This window comes from Ailuropoda melanoleuca, chromosome 2 (genome assembly GCF_002007445.2).
Source record: "Ailuropoda melanoleuca isolate Jingjing chromosome 2, ASM200744v2, whole genome shotgun sequence".
NCBI lineage: Eukaryota > Metazoa > Chordata > Mammalia > Carnivora > Ursidae > Ailuropoda > Ailuropoda melanoleuca.
The window spans coordinates 93,092,620-93,107,528 of NC_048219.1; the positions used below are offsets into that span (position 1 = coordinate 93,092,620).

The 14,909-nt window shown below is 56.7% G+C and overlaps 1 protein-coding gene across 28 annotated transcripts in view; it reads left to right on the plus strand.

Moving 5' to 3' along the window:
- BIN1 (bridging integrator 1) overlaps nt 1–14,909 on the plus strand; it is a 55,800-nt gene that overhangs the window by 23,844 nt on the left and 17,047 nt on the right. For 14 of the 28 annotated variants that reach the window (XM_034654361.1, XM_034654366.1, XM_034654363.1 and 11 more), the window contains exons 2-7: nt 3,739–3,819; nt 9,833–9,887; nt 10,135–10,250; nt 10,586–10,681; nt 11,609–11,716; nt 12,516–12,608. In XM_034654361.1, coding sequence (XP_034510252.1) covers nt 3,739–3,819; nt 9,833–9,887; nt 10,135–10,250; nt 10,586–10,681; nt 11,609–11,716; nt 12,516–12,608 — 549 coding nt within the window. The remainder of the gene's footprint in view (nt 1–3,738; nt 3,820–9,832; nt 9,888–10,134; nt 10,251–10,585; nt 10,682–11,608; nt 11,717–12,515; nt 12,609–14,909) is intronic. The other 14 variants (XM_011234443.3, XM_019807704.2, XM_019807709.2 and 11 more) reach the window with 3 other exon arrangements.

The following is a 14,909-nucleotide window of genomic DNA, read 5'->3' on the forward strand; positions in this document are numbered from 1 at the left end:
AATAGCTTTTAGGTGGTAGGGGGGGATTGGTCATGGTCTGTGGCTCCCCAGCAGCTGGTCAGAAAGGCCTCTTACCCAGTGGCTGGGCCATGGCAGGAGTTCCAGTTACAGAGAGTGGAAAAAAGGAATGGGTAGCAGGAGGCTGTGGGATTTTACTGAACCAAATTTTGTCCTGGTCCCTGTTCCGACGTAGGCATGCCCAACTTGTTTTTCCCTCTAGTAGCCATTCTAGAGTGCCTTGAGGTCGGGGACCCAGGCTGTGTGCCCTCCTTCTGTCATCTGTAAAATGGGGGTGGGTACAGTGAGAATTAACGAGGCCAAGGCCAGCACACAGTCACTGGGCATTTTCTCAAGCCTTGGCCACACCATGGTTACCCTTTGAGGTATGGAGAGGTTAAGCAGTTAGCCTGAGGTCATGTGGAACTGGGAGCCTGGCCCACCTTCCTGTACTGGTCACTCCCCTGCACACTGCTTCTTCAGGCCTGAGGCCCACTGGATCTGGCCCATGTCACCCTGGATCAGATCTCAGATTAATGTGAGTGCCAGCTCTAACCCTAGTTCTCAGGGTGACCTTTCATGGTGAGCTTTCTGTCTGTGGGTCAGGCTGAGTTCTTTCTGTACACAACCTTTCCATTTTGCATAAGAGGACACTTTGCCTGAGAGATGGGATGTTTTGTTCAAAGTCTTGACTCTGTTCTCAAAGCTCATGGCTTAGATTAGTCAGCAGCCACCAAGAGCAAGTTGTGTCTGCCCTATCCCCAGCCCTCTGCAGGAGCTGGGGACATGGAAAAGGCTGGACACCATCTCTGACCTCAGACTGTTCATATGGCTGGGGCAGAGCCAGAGGCAGACGCTTGGCCACATTGTGTAGCAGTGAGGAGGGTAGGTCCCCGGCCCTCAGTGGTGCAGGGTGTGTGTGGGAGAGAGAGGGCAAGGGCAGCTTCACGAGGGGTCATCTGAGCCAAGTTTTGAAGGACGGATAGGAGTTTACTGTGTGTGCCTTATAAACTCCTATCATCCTTCAAAACTTGGTTCAGATGACCCCTCATGAAACTGCCCTTTAAGGTGGGTGCTAATGTTCCCTTTATTTTCCAGACAATGCACTTGAGGCTCAGAGAGAAAGTCCCTTTTCTCAATGGTCTTCTCACTGCCTGGCCTGGCTTGCTGTGGCTGGCCTGAAGATTTCCCTGGTGGAGCACATAGCCCACCTGGCGGACTGGGGCCGGTTGTGTGTATCTGTGTGCATATCTGGGGGCTTGGAGCCCTTGGGGCTTTGGTGGCAGGACTGGGATTAGGGGACTTTTGCCGATTGAGTACATCTCCTCAGGGAGAAGAGAGGAAGGGGGTGGACAGGGCCACCTTCCCAGTCCTCCTGTCTTGAGGGCCGACCAGGCCTTGACCCTGCTTCCGGGGAGCCTCTGGCTCACTCCAGTGGCCTCTGTTGATTTCTGGAAGTTCTTTCCCACCTGGTGTTCCGTTTCTGTCTTTGGAGGTGGTGGCCAAGGGGCCGGCATCTGATAGGGGGGTGAGTCACCCACTCAAGCTCCGTGCAGAGTGGGCCAGGCGCCTCCACAGCTCCACCCCGTTTCCATGGGACCAGCTGGGTATGGTTGCCAAGGGGGAGGTGAGGGGGAGCCTGTGGCTGGCGGAAAGTGTTGATTTTCTTACTCATGGTGGTTTTGTTTTGCTTTTTGCCTCTCACCTCAGCGTCAGCTCTTGGCCTGCAGCTGCACTTGCCCAATAAATTGTGTTGTGACCGTTACAGCACAAAGTTGTTGGTGGGCTGCTCTCCCATGCCTATCCCTCCTCCTCCTGCTGCCCATAGCCTCCCTCACCATCCTCTGTGACTTACGGTCGCCTCGAGCTATTCGAAGTTCCCTGGTAACGCACCCCATCTCTCTGGTCTCCTCGCCTTCGCTGCATGCTCTCCCTGCCCTCTGAGCTGCCACTTCCCCCAGGAAGTCTTCCCTGATTGCTCAGTCTGCATGGGCTCTCTGCCTCAGGCTCCCGCATTGCCATGTGCTTCCCTCTGTCTGGCTGGGTCTCTGTCAGATTGATGTCTGCTCCTACAGCAGAGGTGCCCATGGCTGTGCACAGAGCAGGCACGTGGTGAGGTGCCTAAATGTACATGCCGAGAGAAGGTCTGAGAGCTGGCGGGCCTGGCCGTGGCCTCTGAGCCCGCTAGGGCCAGTCAGGGCTGGGAAGAGTCCAGGCTCTGTTCTGGGACAGGGCATCCCTCAGTCTGGGATGCTGTTTTTCCCTCTGCCTGCCACTCCCACCCACTGCCACATTTTCTCCTCATTCTTTTCTTTTCTTTTCTTTCTTTCTTTCTTTCTTTCTTTCTTTCTTTCTTTCTTTTTTTTTTTTTTAAGATTTTATATATTTATTTGAGAGTGAGAGAGAGAGCATGAGAGCATGAGCACGAGTACGGAGGAAGGGTGGAGGGAGAGAGAGAAGCACATTCCCTGCTGAGCGGGGAGCCCAATGTGGGTCTTGATCCCAGGACCCTGGGATCATGATCTGAGCCTAAGGCAGATGTTTAACCAACTGAGCCACACGGGTGCTCTTTCCTTCTCATTCTTGTTGGGCTTTGGCCACTGCCTTTGCCGAACATCTCAGTGTTGTCCTTCTGCTTCCTGTGGAGGTGCTGTAACTGGGGGTCTCTGCCGCCTTCTCTTCCTGCAAACCCACCCCATCTCTGCTTCAGCTTCCCCTTTCTGCACCCTATCTCTCTCCTCTTTCTCTTTCCCTGCCTTCCCTTCCCCTGTTGCCCTTACCCCTCCACCCCCCCCACCCCATAATACTTCCTCTCAGGCTCCTGATCCAGCTCCTTCTTTTTCCAGGTCTTTCCCCCTCTTCTGGCCTTGGGTCTTTCTGCCTCGGTCCCACCATCTCCCCACCTCTGCCCTCCCATCCCGCTCTCCCCACACAGCTGAGAAAGCACAGCTGTGACTCATCACGGGGGAGTCTGCCTCTGAGATGTCTAGTTGGGAGTAGAGTGGGTGGCTGTGAGCCCTTGTGTATGTGTGTGTGTGTGTGTGTGTGAATGTATGCGTGTTAGTGTGAGTGTGAGTGCCAGGAGTGGGCCCAGAATGGCCCGCTGGGCTGTAGAGAAGGGAGCAGGGTGGCTGGAGCAGGTCACATCTGAAAATCTAGTCAGATTGTAAGCAGACTCCTAGTGACATGAAGAGACTGACCCCTGGCCACCCCTTGCTGCCCTGCGTGTCCTGGGGTGGTTACCTCCCGGCTCAGGGCTGCTCTGCTTCTCCCTCTGGTATTCATAAGTCTTGGGCCCAGGACATGGAGTCATGTGGCACTGCCCTTACCTGGCCCCTCTTGTGCTCAGCTCACTTTTTAGCCTGCAGGGTTGGGGTGGAGCCACCAGGGGTTCAGCGTGAGATCAGCAAGGGGTGCCTGGCCCCTCAAGCTGTCTTTGAGGGTGTCCCCCTCCTCCTGGTTTCAGTCATTCCAGCAAGCCTGACTTAAGCTCCTCCACTTGGCCAATAGTGTATGCGGAGGTCTCAAGACTTGATGGACTCAGGGCTGCTTTTGGGGATCACAGCAGCCACGAGACCTTCTGATGGTCCAGCCCAGTGCCCTGGGCTGCGTGATACTATCTGTGGGCCTCCAGGATGCTGGCTGGGTGGGAAGCCATCTGTGGTATTGGTGACTGGGCACCCTTGGTTTGGCTACCCTCTTTCTCATGGTAACACTTCCCTTCTCCCGCTGCCTTGGCAGGTCCTGCAGAAACTGGGAAAGGCGGATGAGACAAAGGATGAGCAGTTTGAACAGTGTGTCCAGAATTTCAACAAGCAGCTGGTGAGTGTGGGCCTTAGGGAGCTTGTGCAAAGTGGAAGTGAGGCTGCCAGGTAAAAAATGTGAAGAGCTGAGTTTGTGCAGTTAGAGAGCTCAGAGAAGGGGCCAGGTGGGCTGGCAAGGTCACGGAAGACTTCCTGGAAGAGGGAGCACTGGCTCTGGGCGTGGACCAAGGGAAATAGGAGAGAGGGCTGGGGGGTATACTTAAGGTCTTTGATAAGGCATAGAAAGCTCTGGGGTGGGGTGGGGGGGTGGTAGGGGTTGGGTGGGAGTGGGCAATAGATTTTGGCCAGACTCTGGAAAACCTCACATGTCAAGGCGAGTGGGAGCTAAAGAAGCTTCTTATGAGAGAGTGGCATTTGCAGAGTTTAATGTGGGAGCAGAGCAGACAGGATCTGATTTGAGCGCCTGTTGAGCATGGCCTGTGGATGCCTCCCAACAGCCCTGTAAGGTACCAAGTATCGTCGTTCCCCTTTTATAGATGAAGGAGTTGAGGCTCAGAGAAGCTGGGTAAATTGACCAAGGCCATCCTGCTTTGGGAGTGGATTTAGATCCATACTTGTTTGGTTCCTAAGACTGCAATGGCACCCTTACCAAGTTCCTTTAGATAGTTCAGAGACCAGTGACAGAAGGAGCTTCATCAGGTTGGCAGCCTGGGGGCAATGGTTAGATACAAGGGAGGACTTCCTGACTGAAGGACCCTGAATACCTTAACTGGGATGTCCCTGAAACCTTTTCCCTTGCATAAATCTGCTAAGTCTAAAATTAGCCATTTTTTCCCCCTATGACCCTGAGATCAACACCTGAGCTGAGATCAAGAGTCAGATGCTTAACCAACTGGGCTACCCAGGTGCCCCCAGAATTAGCCACTTCTGAAGATACAGAAGTGGGGAATGAGATGACCCTGGTAATTCTCCCCTCTCTGGGAAGGGCATGGTGGCAGGAAGTGGGGGAGAGCTGGGCCATGGCCCCAGTAACAGATGGGTATAGAGGCCAAGAGGAGCCATAAGGAATGGGAATGGGCTTGTGGGGTGGTGTCATGGTCTAAGCTGTGCTAAGAAAGGGACCAAATAGGCCCAGACTTGGGGCTGGGAAGGACCAGGCCTCTCTGTACTCCCTGTTCATGTCTGAGGCCCCTGAAAGCATTGAAGGTGCCCACAGATGCTTCTGCAGCTGGATGGAACCTGGGGGAGGGGGCTTTCTTTGGAGAACTTTGACAGTGCTGGCCAGGAGCTGGGAGCTGGGGAGCATGCTGGGAGAGGGCTGAGGGGCATGCTGGGAGACACTGGGGGGGTATGCTAGGAGAGGCCTGGGGGACATGCTGGGAGAGAGTAGGGGGCAAGCTGGGTGAGAGTGGGGGGCATGCTAAGAGAGTGCCTAGGGAGCATTCTGGGAGAGGGCCAGGGGGTACGGGGCATGATGGGAGAGGGCCAGGGTTGGGCGGAGGCATGATGGAAGAGGGGTGCGGAGAGCAGCTGGGAAAGTCTCCAGGGCCAAGTCTAGCCCCCTCGCCTGCCAGAGGAGCTCAGTGGAGAGGCTCCTTAGGGCAGGGATGGGCGCCGTCATGGCTGCTTGTCCCCTGGCCATGAATGGGAGGTGTTTCAAGGCTCAGGTATGTGCCCTGTCAGAGCGGTCTACTGCCCCTATGGCCCTGGGTGAGCCCCTGCTCCTTTGGCTTCAATTTTTCCACTTGCAAAATGGAGGCTTGGACAAGAAGCCTAAAGTCTTTGCTTCTGACTCTTTCTGATGAAAGCCCCTGGGTACGTCCCCTACTTGGCTGGCTTCCTCAGGATGTGGGATGCTCTGAAAGTCTTCTAGGGAATCACTGTTTCTGGAGTCCCTACTCTAGACTACGTACTGCTTGTGTTTACAGACTTGAACCTTGCATTCTTGAGGCAGAAGCTGATATTCCCTTCATTTTATAGAAGAGGGACTTGAAGCTTAGTGGGGTTAAGTGACTCTTCCAAGGACACATAGGGTGTGGCGTCCAGATCTGTCCACTCTCAGGTTCCCTCTCTGGAGCGGAGCCCCAGTCCTGAGGATGACTGGCTGGGCTGGGGAGAAAGATTAGGGCAGCTCCTGAGCTGAGCAGGGGTGATGGGGCTGCCTTATCAGCGGGGCTGTTTGGCGGAAGGCGAACAAAGTACACGTCTGGGGTTTCCCTGTGGCCTGGCCCCAGTGCTGGGACCAGAGCATCACTGTCCACTTTCGTCCCTCAGAGTCATCCCCTCTGGGCCCTGGCTCTGGACAAGGAGTCACTCAGTGATCCCGGGCAGAGGGCCAGGCAGTGAGGCCCGTGCTGAAGGTAGTCAGTGCTGGTGGCCCCTCAAGGTGGACGTGGAGTGGTCGCTTGAGCTGGGGCTCTGTCTGCCTTCAGCTTGGGTGGGGTAGCTGGCTTTTCAGGGACCAAATAAGGGGGTAGATTTGAGGTCTCATTTGAGACTTGGGGTAACCCTCTTGGGGGTTAAGGCAGCCACGTCGTTCTGGATTTGATGGGTGTGTGGGTGTGGCTGGGGCCCTGGGCTTGGGCGATCCTGGAAAAGGTGGGGTGGAGGTTGAACGTGGGAAGTCTGGAAGCTGAGTGTTCTCCTGCTCTTTATCTGTGAACACCAAGCACAGTGGGCTCAGTAGTCAGGGACTAGGATGGCAGGGAATATGACCTTCAAGGACGCAAATCTTCTACCCCTGTAGGTGCCCTAGGTAAGGGCATAGGTCAGTTTGCTGTCCCCTGCTCTCACAGGGGGCAGGTTTCATGATTCTTCCTGGGCCTACTCGGCACAGTCTTGGCACTGCTGCCTTCTGTCCCTGCACTGAGAAACTGAGCTTGGCCCACTCAGAGGACCCAGGATGGCTCCCAGGAAGGCCTGCGTTGGACCTGAGCTGGGGGTCAGTGGTGGGGAGGTGAGTGGGCCAGGCTCTTCCTCCTGGGACCAGCTGTAGCTGGCACCCCAAGACTCATTATTGCTGTTGGCTTGTCTGTTGCTGAGGTGGGACAGGTCGGATTCCTTCTTGTTCTTAGGGCCTGCTCTGCTCAGAGAGGGCATCCCTGGCTAGAGAGTGAAGACCCTCTGGAACTGACTGCAGCGGGGCATGAGTCAGCTGGGGCCAGAGGGAGTCCATATGAGAGGGATGTCCCTGCCCCCCAAACCCACTGGGAAGATGAGGGCTTGGATCTTCAGACCACTGGTGGGGGGCTGATGTCAGGGGAGGTATAGCAGGGATGTGGGGTGCTGGCCAAGCCACCCCTGTGGAGTTACACTGGGTGTTGGTACTGGGTTATGGCGTCCTTCCAGACTCCTGAGTCCAGAACCAGCAGAGCAGACTGAAGGGACTGTGCTCCAGAACTTTATTCTTCCCTCAGCTGCTCTTCAAGGAGTATGTTAAAGCCCTAGGAACCTCCAGAGAGTTGTTCCTCAGGTGCCCTACTGGGGGGCCACGGGAGCCAGTGTGGGAGCAGACGCACAGGTTCTGCATTGGCCTGCCTGGCACTGCCCTGCAGGAGGCAGCTGCATGGGGAGGGCTGTGCCTGATCCCGCGGACTGACTGGGAGTGTGGCTTAGCGGCCCAGCTGCAGTTGGCACGCGCGAGGCAGTGCTCTGGGCGGCCCCTTGCACATCTGTACCCAGTGTGGCTGCTCACAGCGTGGCCTTGTTTGGGAAGCACAAGGGGCCCTGGTACGGCCTGAGGCCCTAGGCATGCACAGCAACCTCGGGAGACCCCTTCCTTGGGGTGCAGTGTGGACAGGCGCTCGCAGGACGGTGGGGGAGGGGAGTGAGATGATCGAGGCTTGGCAGGAAGGGAAACCGAGTCTGGAAGATTCTGTGGCATCAGATGAGTGCAATAGCATTGCATCACGCACATGTTTCAATCCTCATCTCCATCACCAAAGCATCAAGAGTGGGACGAGCCCTTCCCCATTCCCAGTCCCACACGGCCCACATCTGACCCCTGATGGAATTCCAGAGAGGTTTGGATGCTGTGGACTGGCCTTTGTTTCTTCCTTTAATCTTTAATAGCAGGCCTCGAATTTTGAAGTTCCTCAGAATTCCGTGTGTTCAGGGTTCTATAGGCTACTCTGTGGTCTGTGGGGATTGAAGGAATTTTAGAGGGGGTTTTTTTTTTTTTTTTTCCTAATTGTACATCTTTATGCACTGCCCTGGAACCCTCCCTGCATGAAACCTCTACTGTCTTCTGGAAGCATTCATCATATTGAACAGGCAGCTGCCTATGGGGCCCGAGTGCCCAGGCTGTGGGGGTTCTACTGTGGGGATTCTGCCAGTCTGTGCAGCACTGGGCAAGTCACCGAACCTCTCAGCTCCCTCATTTGTCAGGTGGGGACCATGATGCTACGGTGATGGGTGTAGGGAAAGAGCCAGCCCCACGGGGCATCCTGTGTGTGATGCTCTGAGGACACCGGGAGAGCAGGCCCTGGCTATGAGAAGGGAGAGCCTGTTTCCAGGGAGGACTGGAGAGGTTTGAGGGTACCTAGGGTGTGCCTAGAAGGCTGTTTGTGTCCCTGCTTGCCCTCAGCTGGAGTGGAGACCACCTTTCATCTCCTGCAGAGGCACCAGGCAGGCCAGGAGAGGGACTGTGGCTTCTTTCTGGGTCTGTGTCTGTCTAGCGCTGCACCGAGACAAGGGGATCCAGAACGGGGTATTGCTGAGATGTAAGCAGCATCAGGCAGGGAGATGGATGCCAGGAAGGTGCTCTTCCCCCACAGAAGCCAGCTTCTGACACTGCCATCCTTGGCCCTCCACAAGCCCTCTCTCCTCATGTCCCCCCCCGCCCCACATCACCATCCCCAGCATGAAGTTCGTCTCGTGCAGCTGGCCTTCAAGGCTAGGGGCCTGGCCTGGCTCACTCACGCTGGGCTTCTGAGCACACATTAGCATGTGGTCTGCCAGGCAGGGGTCATTCATCCCACCTGACAGATGAAGAGACCGAGGCTCAGAGAGGTTTGATCACTTGCTTAGGGCTACATGTCTAGTGAGGGCCAGAGTTGGATGGGTCTTCATAACCCCGAAGCCTGTGTGTGCTCTCTCTCCCCTTGCACATGGCTTCTGGAAACTTCAGCATCTCACTGTTGGTGCTCTAATACTTCACCTGTTGCCTCAGCCTGTTCACCCCCTCTCTCACCTGGGGCTCAGTTTTCCTGCTCCTGCCTTATGTGTTATTAACAATCCAGAGGGACGGGTCCATCCTCTCTGCTGGCCCTACTATCTCAGCAAGTCCCTGGGGCTGCCTCCCCAGCTCAGAGCCTTCACTGTCTGGCCCAGTCCCCTGGCCAGTCTTTTCCTCCTACATCCTATACCCTCCTTCTTGGCTGGGGCAGTGTCCTGAGAGCTGTGGGCACGAGCCCCCGCTTCTCTGCAGCCTGGCTAAGCCATTCCCTTCCACCTTCCACAGCCTGCCCACCCCAGCCCCTCCAGGGCCATCCTCTATCCCTGGCATGATGCAGTGGGAGGCTGCTGGCCTAAGCTTTGGGAGTAAGGTGCTGGGTGTCTCACTCCTGTGTTCTATGCTCATTGGTCCCCTGGTCCCTGGTTGTCTAAGGGCACGCCTGGTGTACTCCAGTCCCACTGTACGTGTGTGCTGTGTCATGTGTGTCATTCAGTCTGTGTCCCCAGTGCCTTGTTTAGGGTGGAAGGGTCTCTACTTTCCTGCCTCCCTTACAGGGCTGAGAAGAGTGCCCGGAAGAGACAGGTGCTGACGAACCAGGAGGAATATCGCTTGGCACACAGGTTCCTGAGGCAGGGGCGGTGCTGAGAATCCCTGGATACTCAGCTCGCGTTTGCGGCCCAAGAGGCGGTAGCTGCCCTGTGCTCTGAGGGGCGCTCTGGGCCAGGCTGTGCCCGGGAGCTGTTGGGCGGGTCTTGTCTTCTCCAGTCCTGCCCCGAGGAGGACAGCTGCTGTGAGGCGGCCATCAGGAGCAGCCTGCGTTTGTCCACACGGGACTGCAGGACAGGTACAGAGTGTGCCCCAGGCCCTCACCCTGGCCTTGTCTTTTTCTTTGCAGACTGAGGGCACGCGACTGCAGAAGGATCTCCGGACCTACCTGGCCTCAGTCAAGGGTAAGGGGCAGGGGGGCTCCTGGGGCAGACCTGGTCTGGGTAGGTGGGCTGCATGGGACATTGAGGGGTCTTTGCCACATGAAGCTAATGGGGACACAGCTGGGGTGGGGACCAGGGTTTGTGGTGGAGGGGTAAGTACTGGCAGTGGGGACCCACTTACCTCCTGGGCCTTTGAGGTGGGGGCAAGGGTGACCTTCCCTGTCCCTCCCCTGCCTTCGTCTTCGTCTCCCCGTGGCCCTGGCTGCAGCATGGCCCTTCTGCCCCACAGCCATGCACGAGGCCTCCAAGAAACTGAATGAATGTCTTCAGGAGATGTATGAGCCCGACTGGCCTGGCAGGGATGAAGCAAACAAGATAGCTGAGGTAAGTGTGAGGCAGGTGACCTCGGTCATTCCCAGAAGGCCCTCTGGTCTCAGCCCTGTCTTGCCCTCTGGGACAAGCCCTTCTGGTTTCCAGGCATTCACATGCTGTGTGCCCTTGGGCAAGTCACCTTCCGTCCTTGACCCTGGGCTTATCTGTTCCCTTATAGTTGCCCTGGGAGAGACTATAGGGCAGGAGTTAGGGACCTGAGGTTCTGCGAAGCCTCTGAACTGCGAACCCCAGGTCTCTGGGAGGAGAGAGCTGGGGACTGGGTGTGGCCCAGGCCCCCCACCCCGCCGACACTGGGCTGTGTACTCATGAGTGCTCACTTCCACCAGAACAACGACCTCCTCTGGCTGGATTACCATCAGAAGCTGGTGGACCAGGCACTGCTGACCATGGACACGTACCTGGGCCAGTTCCCTGACATCAAGGTGAGGGGCGCTCTTTGTAGATCTGTACTGCTCTGGCCTGGTAGCCTGTGCGGGGGAGTTGAAGGGGGGATAGAAGGATGGCGGAAGGGGTCAGCCTAGAGCTGGCTCAGGCCCTGAGGTGACTCTGCCCTGAAGGCAGGCATCTCCCTCACTGGGCAGTTCATCCCTCCAGGGCTGCTCCCTCTGAGGCAAGCCCACCAGCCACCAGACCTGGGCTTTCTGAGCTGAGAGCTTTGGGGCCCCGTGCTTTTCGGTCTCCGGACTTTGGGAGGAGACCCCATGGTGCATATATGTGTGTATGGCCATGTCACTGTGGAGTGACTATAGGGTTGTATAAGGGATGATAAGGGGATGTAAGGCCTGAGCACGTGTGCCTAATAGGTGCCCTCCACTGCGGCCAGTGAGCCCCAGGTGCCGCAGACATGGAAGCAGAGGTGTTGTGCTTGACCTGATCCCTTGGGGGTTGGGCTCCATGCTGGCCCCCATGGCCACCCAATGCAGATACCTTGGGCTCCTCAAGATGCCTTATGGGGAGTGTGCAAGGGAAGCTGATGGTGGTAGCCTGTGAGTAGAGAAGCCTGGGGTCCAGGAGGGCAGAGGCTTGTCGCACACAGTGCTGGCTGGTGGGTACTGGCAAAAATGGCTGAATATTGAAGGCAATGGTTTGACCTCTGTATAAGAAAGGACCCCCGAGGGCATGGGCTGCCTTGAAGGGGTGAGCTCTTTGCCCCCAGAAATGTTGGAGCAAGTGTTTCGAGCATGCATTAGATGCACTTCTTGGGTCTGGGGTCCACTGCCCTGGGCCCTTCGGCTTCATCCAGTTCCCAGTGCCCACAGCCCAGTTTCTCTGGGCCCAGCCTGGATCAGCATCCCAGCATGGGTGCCAGGCCCTGTTCAGCAACCCTCTCACCTCCTTCTGTCCTCCAGTCACGCATTGCGAAGCGAGGGCGGAAGCTGGTGGACTATGACAGCGCCCGACACCATTACGAGTCCCTCCAAACCGCCAAAAAGAAGGATGAAGCCAAAATTGCCAAGGTAAGGGCTGGAGGATGGGGCTAGGGGAGAGTCTAAAGGGGGGTCCCAAGTCACCTGGAGGGGCCTTCTTCTTGTGCTGTGCTCACTGCACCCCTCTGCACTGTTTGTTATCAGCTCCCCTGGGGCGGGGTGGGTTTACAGCTGGTGACCAGTCCCAGAGAGTGAGTGGGGTGGGGGATGCTTCAGGGCGCACGGCAGGTGAGGGGAAGGCCCTTGTGGGCGCCTGGGTGATTGCCCACTTCCTGCCCATACTCTGGTGCTTGCCCTGGGCCCTGGGCCCTCCGCCCTGCTCTGAGGCCACTTTCCAGGATGAGAACAGGCCTGGCTTGGGTTTCACTGGAACGGCCCCGCCCGACCTGGCGTGCTCTGAGTGGAATTCTGTCATGGGATCCGATGTGACCCTGTCTCCGCTGGAGCAAGCCTGAGGGCACAGGACTTGAGCTGGTCACACTGTCCACAAGTGAGGGGCTGAGGGTGGATCCCCTCCTCCCCAGCCCACCCCCAGCCAGACCAAGCTTGCTGAGCCCCTCTGCCCCTGCTAACGATTCTCACATTTTGCTTTGCAGTTGGAGTTCACCCCTTTCTCTGCCCCTTGCCCAGGGTTCCTCTTAATTCTCTTAGCCTCAGAGGCCTTTCCCTGCTGGGGGGGCTGGCCCCCTGGAGGGGTGGCCAGCTTGTCTGTCACTGCATTTGGAACGTTTGGACTTGGTGTTTAATATCTGTGTCTCTGTTTCTCTCTCCCCGTCTCCCTCCTGTTTCTCCACTCTCCTTTGCCTTGACCTCCGCTCCCTACCCCCAGCCTGTCTCGCTGCTTGAGAAAGCTGCCCCCCAGTGGTGCCAAGGCAAACTGCAGGCTCATCTCGTAGCTCAAACTAACCTGCTCCGAAATCAGGTGACACTGGCTTCTAACCTTGCACGTGCTGGCGCCTTCTGGTCTGTTGTCTTGTCCTTGGCGCGCTGGGCACCTGTCTTGCAGTGCCCGGGTAGGGGAGGGCTCAGTCCTTTTCCTGGGTTGGAGGGCAGGGCTGGTTTCAAATGCCTCTGCTGAGAGAGCTCCTGCTTCAGATGAGACCTGAGGTCAAATGTGGGGGGCTGAGAGAGGCTTGGGGCTCTGGTTAAGCTGGGGTGGGCCCCAGTCTGTTGCTTCGTGCCCAGGTCTCTTGTAGTCCTGAGACTATGAAATTCTAGCCTCTGGGAGCGCAGGAAAGCCTCTGAGCCACTTGTCCTCTCTGAGGGCTCCTGTCCTGACAGGTGTTGTCTTTCAAGCCTCATAAAAGCTGAGAGGCTATCCAGAATTTGAAGAGACAGACCTGCCCGGAGAGGCAAAATCCCCAATGCACAGGGACCCTTGCTGTGGGTCCTCATGATGCTCATGGATAGGGAGCCCTGGCAGGGCTCTTCAAGTGTGGCTGGGATGCTGAGACGTGGGGCCTAAAAGGTCTGCTTTTTGGGAGTTTCATGAAGGGCAAACTATGCACCACAGTGGTTCTGGAGGGCTTCTCGGAGGAGGCTCTTTGTACAAAACTCCTGACTGATCCTAATACCCTGACAATACTTCACTCTTCTCAGCCCTCTGCCCTTGGGATGGGCTGGGTTCTGGGTGAGCACAGTGTGGCCAGGGACCACTAGATACACCCTGGGAGAGGTGGCCTCATGGTTTGTTCTCCAGTGAAACTGACAGGACTCCAGCACCCCTTCATGGTCCTGAGGTGGGGGCAGGTGACGAAGCCCTGACCCACAAGGTTGGGTTTCTCTTTGGGCAGCTGCCCCATTTTTTCTGGGCCATCTCCTGATTTCATCATCTTCAGCCCACATGTGTTGAATGCCTGTGATGTGGAGAGCTCTGGGCTCAGCACGGGCTTGCGGCCCAATTTTTTACCTGACTTACTGCCTGATTTCTTTTAGGCCAAAGTTATGGGCTGACTTTGGAGTTGGGGACAGCCCCACCCTGAGGCTGGGGTGATGCTGGATCTCCAAAGTCTGGGGGAGATTGTCCGAAAGAGGTGGAGGAGGGGCTACAGGCCAGAGCACCAGCCCTGCCTGTAGAGTTCAGGACTTCTGGATGGAGGGGGATGGGGCCACTGACCCAGAGCCAGGGTTTCTGCATAATTTCCCCTCAAATGGGTTTGGCAGGAGACCAGGTGAAAATTTCTGTCGCCCCTGAGAGAAATCTCTTTCCCCTCTGAGAGACTGTGGGACTTGCGGATAGTGCCCATGGCTGTTTTTGGGCTCCTGAGATGGGTGTGGGTGGGGGACCCTGCTGGGAGGGCCGCACACCCCTACCTCAGGGGAGCCACTAGGGAGGCTAAGGCACATGATCTCATTTTTGGATGTTGGACTGCAGATGTTTGGCCTTTCGGCCAAATTGGCTTTCCCATTTGGACCCAGTTTTTTTTTTTTGAATGTATCCTCTTTCTGTCCCCACCCTGCTTCATGCCTGGCTGGAAGCAGGGGAGCCTTCTGAGTTCCCATGGGCAGCTGTCTGGCTGTGAGCTGGGGCACTGGGGTCCTGGGACTGCTCTGCTGGCTAACTTGACTTTGGGAGGGAGTGTGACCTGGTGAAGCTGTGCTCTCTCCAGCAGACCAGCACCACATATCCTATGGGCTCGTTCTGAGCTGCTCTCCACACTGGCCATGGTCCCCTAAGACCTGCCTGCAGGACCCTGGTGCCCTGCAGCATGGTAAGCAGGCCTGTTTTGGCCTGCTGTATGTATCCATCAGCATCTAATTGAGGCACGGGGGCTGCAAAGCCTGCCCAACAATGGACAGCTCTCCCCAGACTTCCTGCCACCCCAAGTGCTTCTGAAACAGCCAGAATATGAGGAATGTGACCCAAAGGGAATAACAGACACAGGCCCTGAGTTCCAGGAACACTAAAATAGGGCCACTCTTTTCTTTGCAGCATTGCTGGGCATGTGACTGGGGCTTGGCCTGTGGCAATGAGCTGCTGTGCCATTGTCACCATCATTGTCACGGATGTTCATTTGAGGAGTTAGGACCAGCATCGTGGGGTGGAGGCTGAATCGCCATGTTGAGGTGGTCTCTGGGGGCATGGGAGCCGGACCAAGGCAGGTTCCTGGGGAACCTTGAGCCAGGCCCTTGGCAGTTGGGTCAGAGGGATGTGTGACAGGGCCAGCACTCGTGGTTAGACCTGTGAGAGTCATTCATTCTGTGGGTTGTATAGACTCACGGT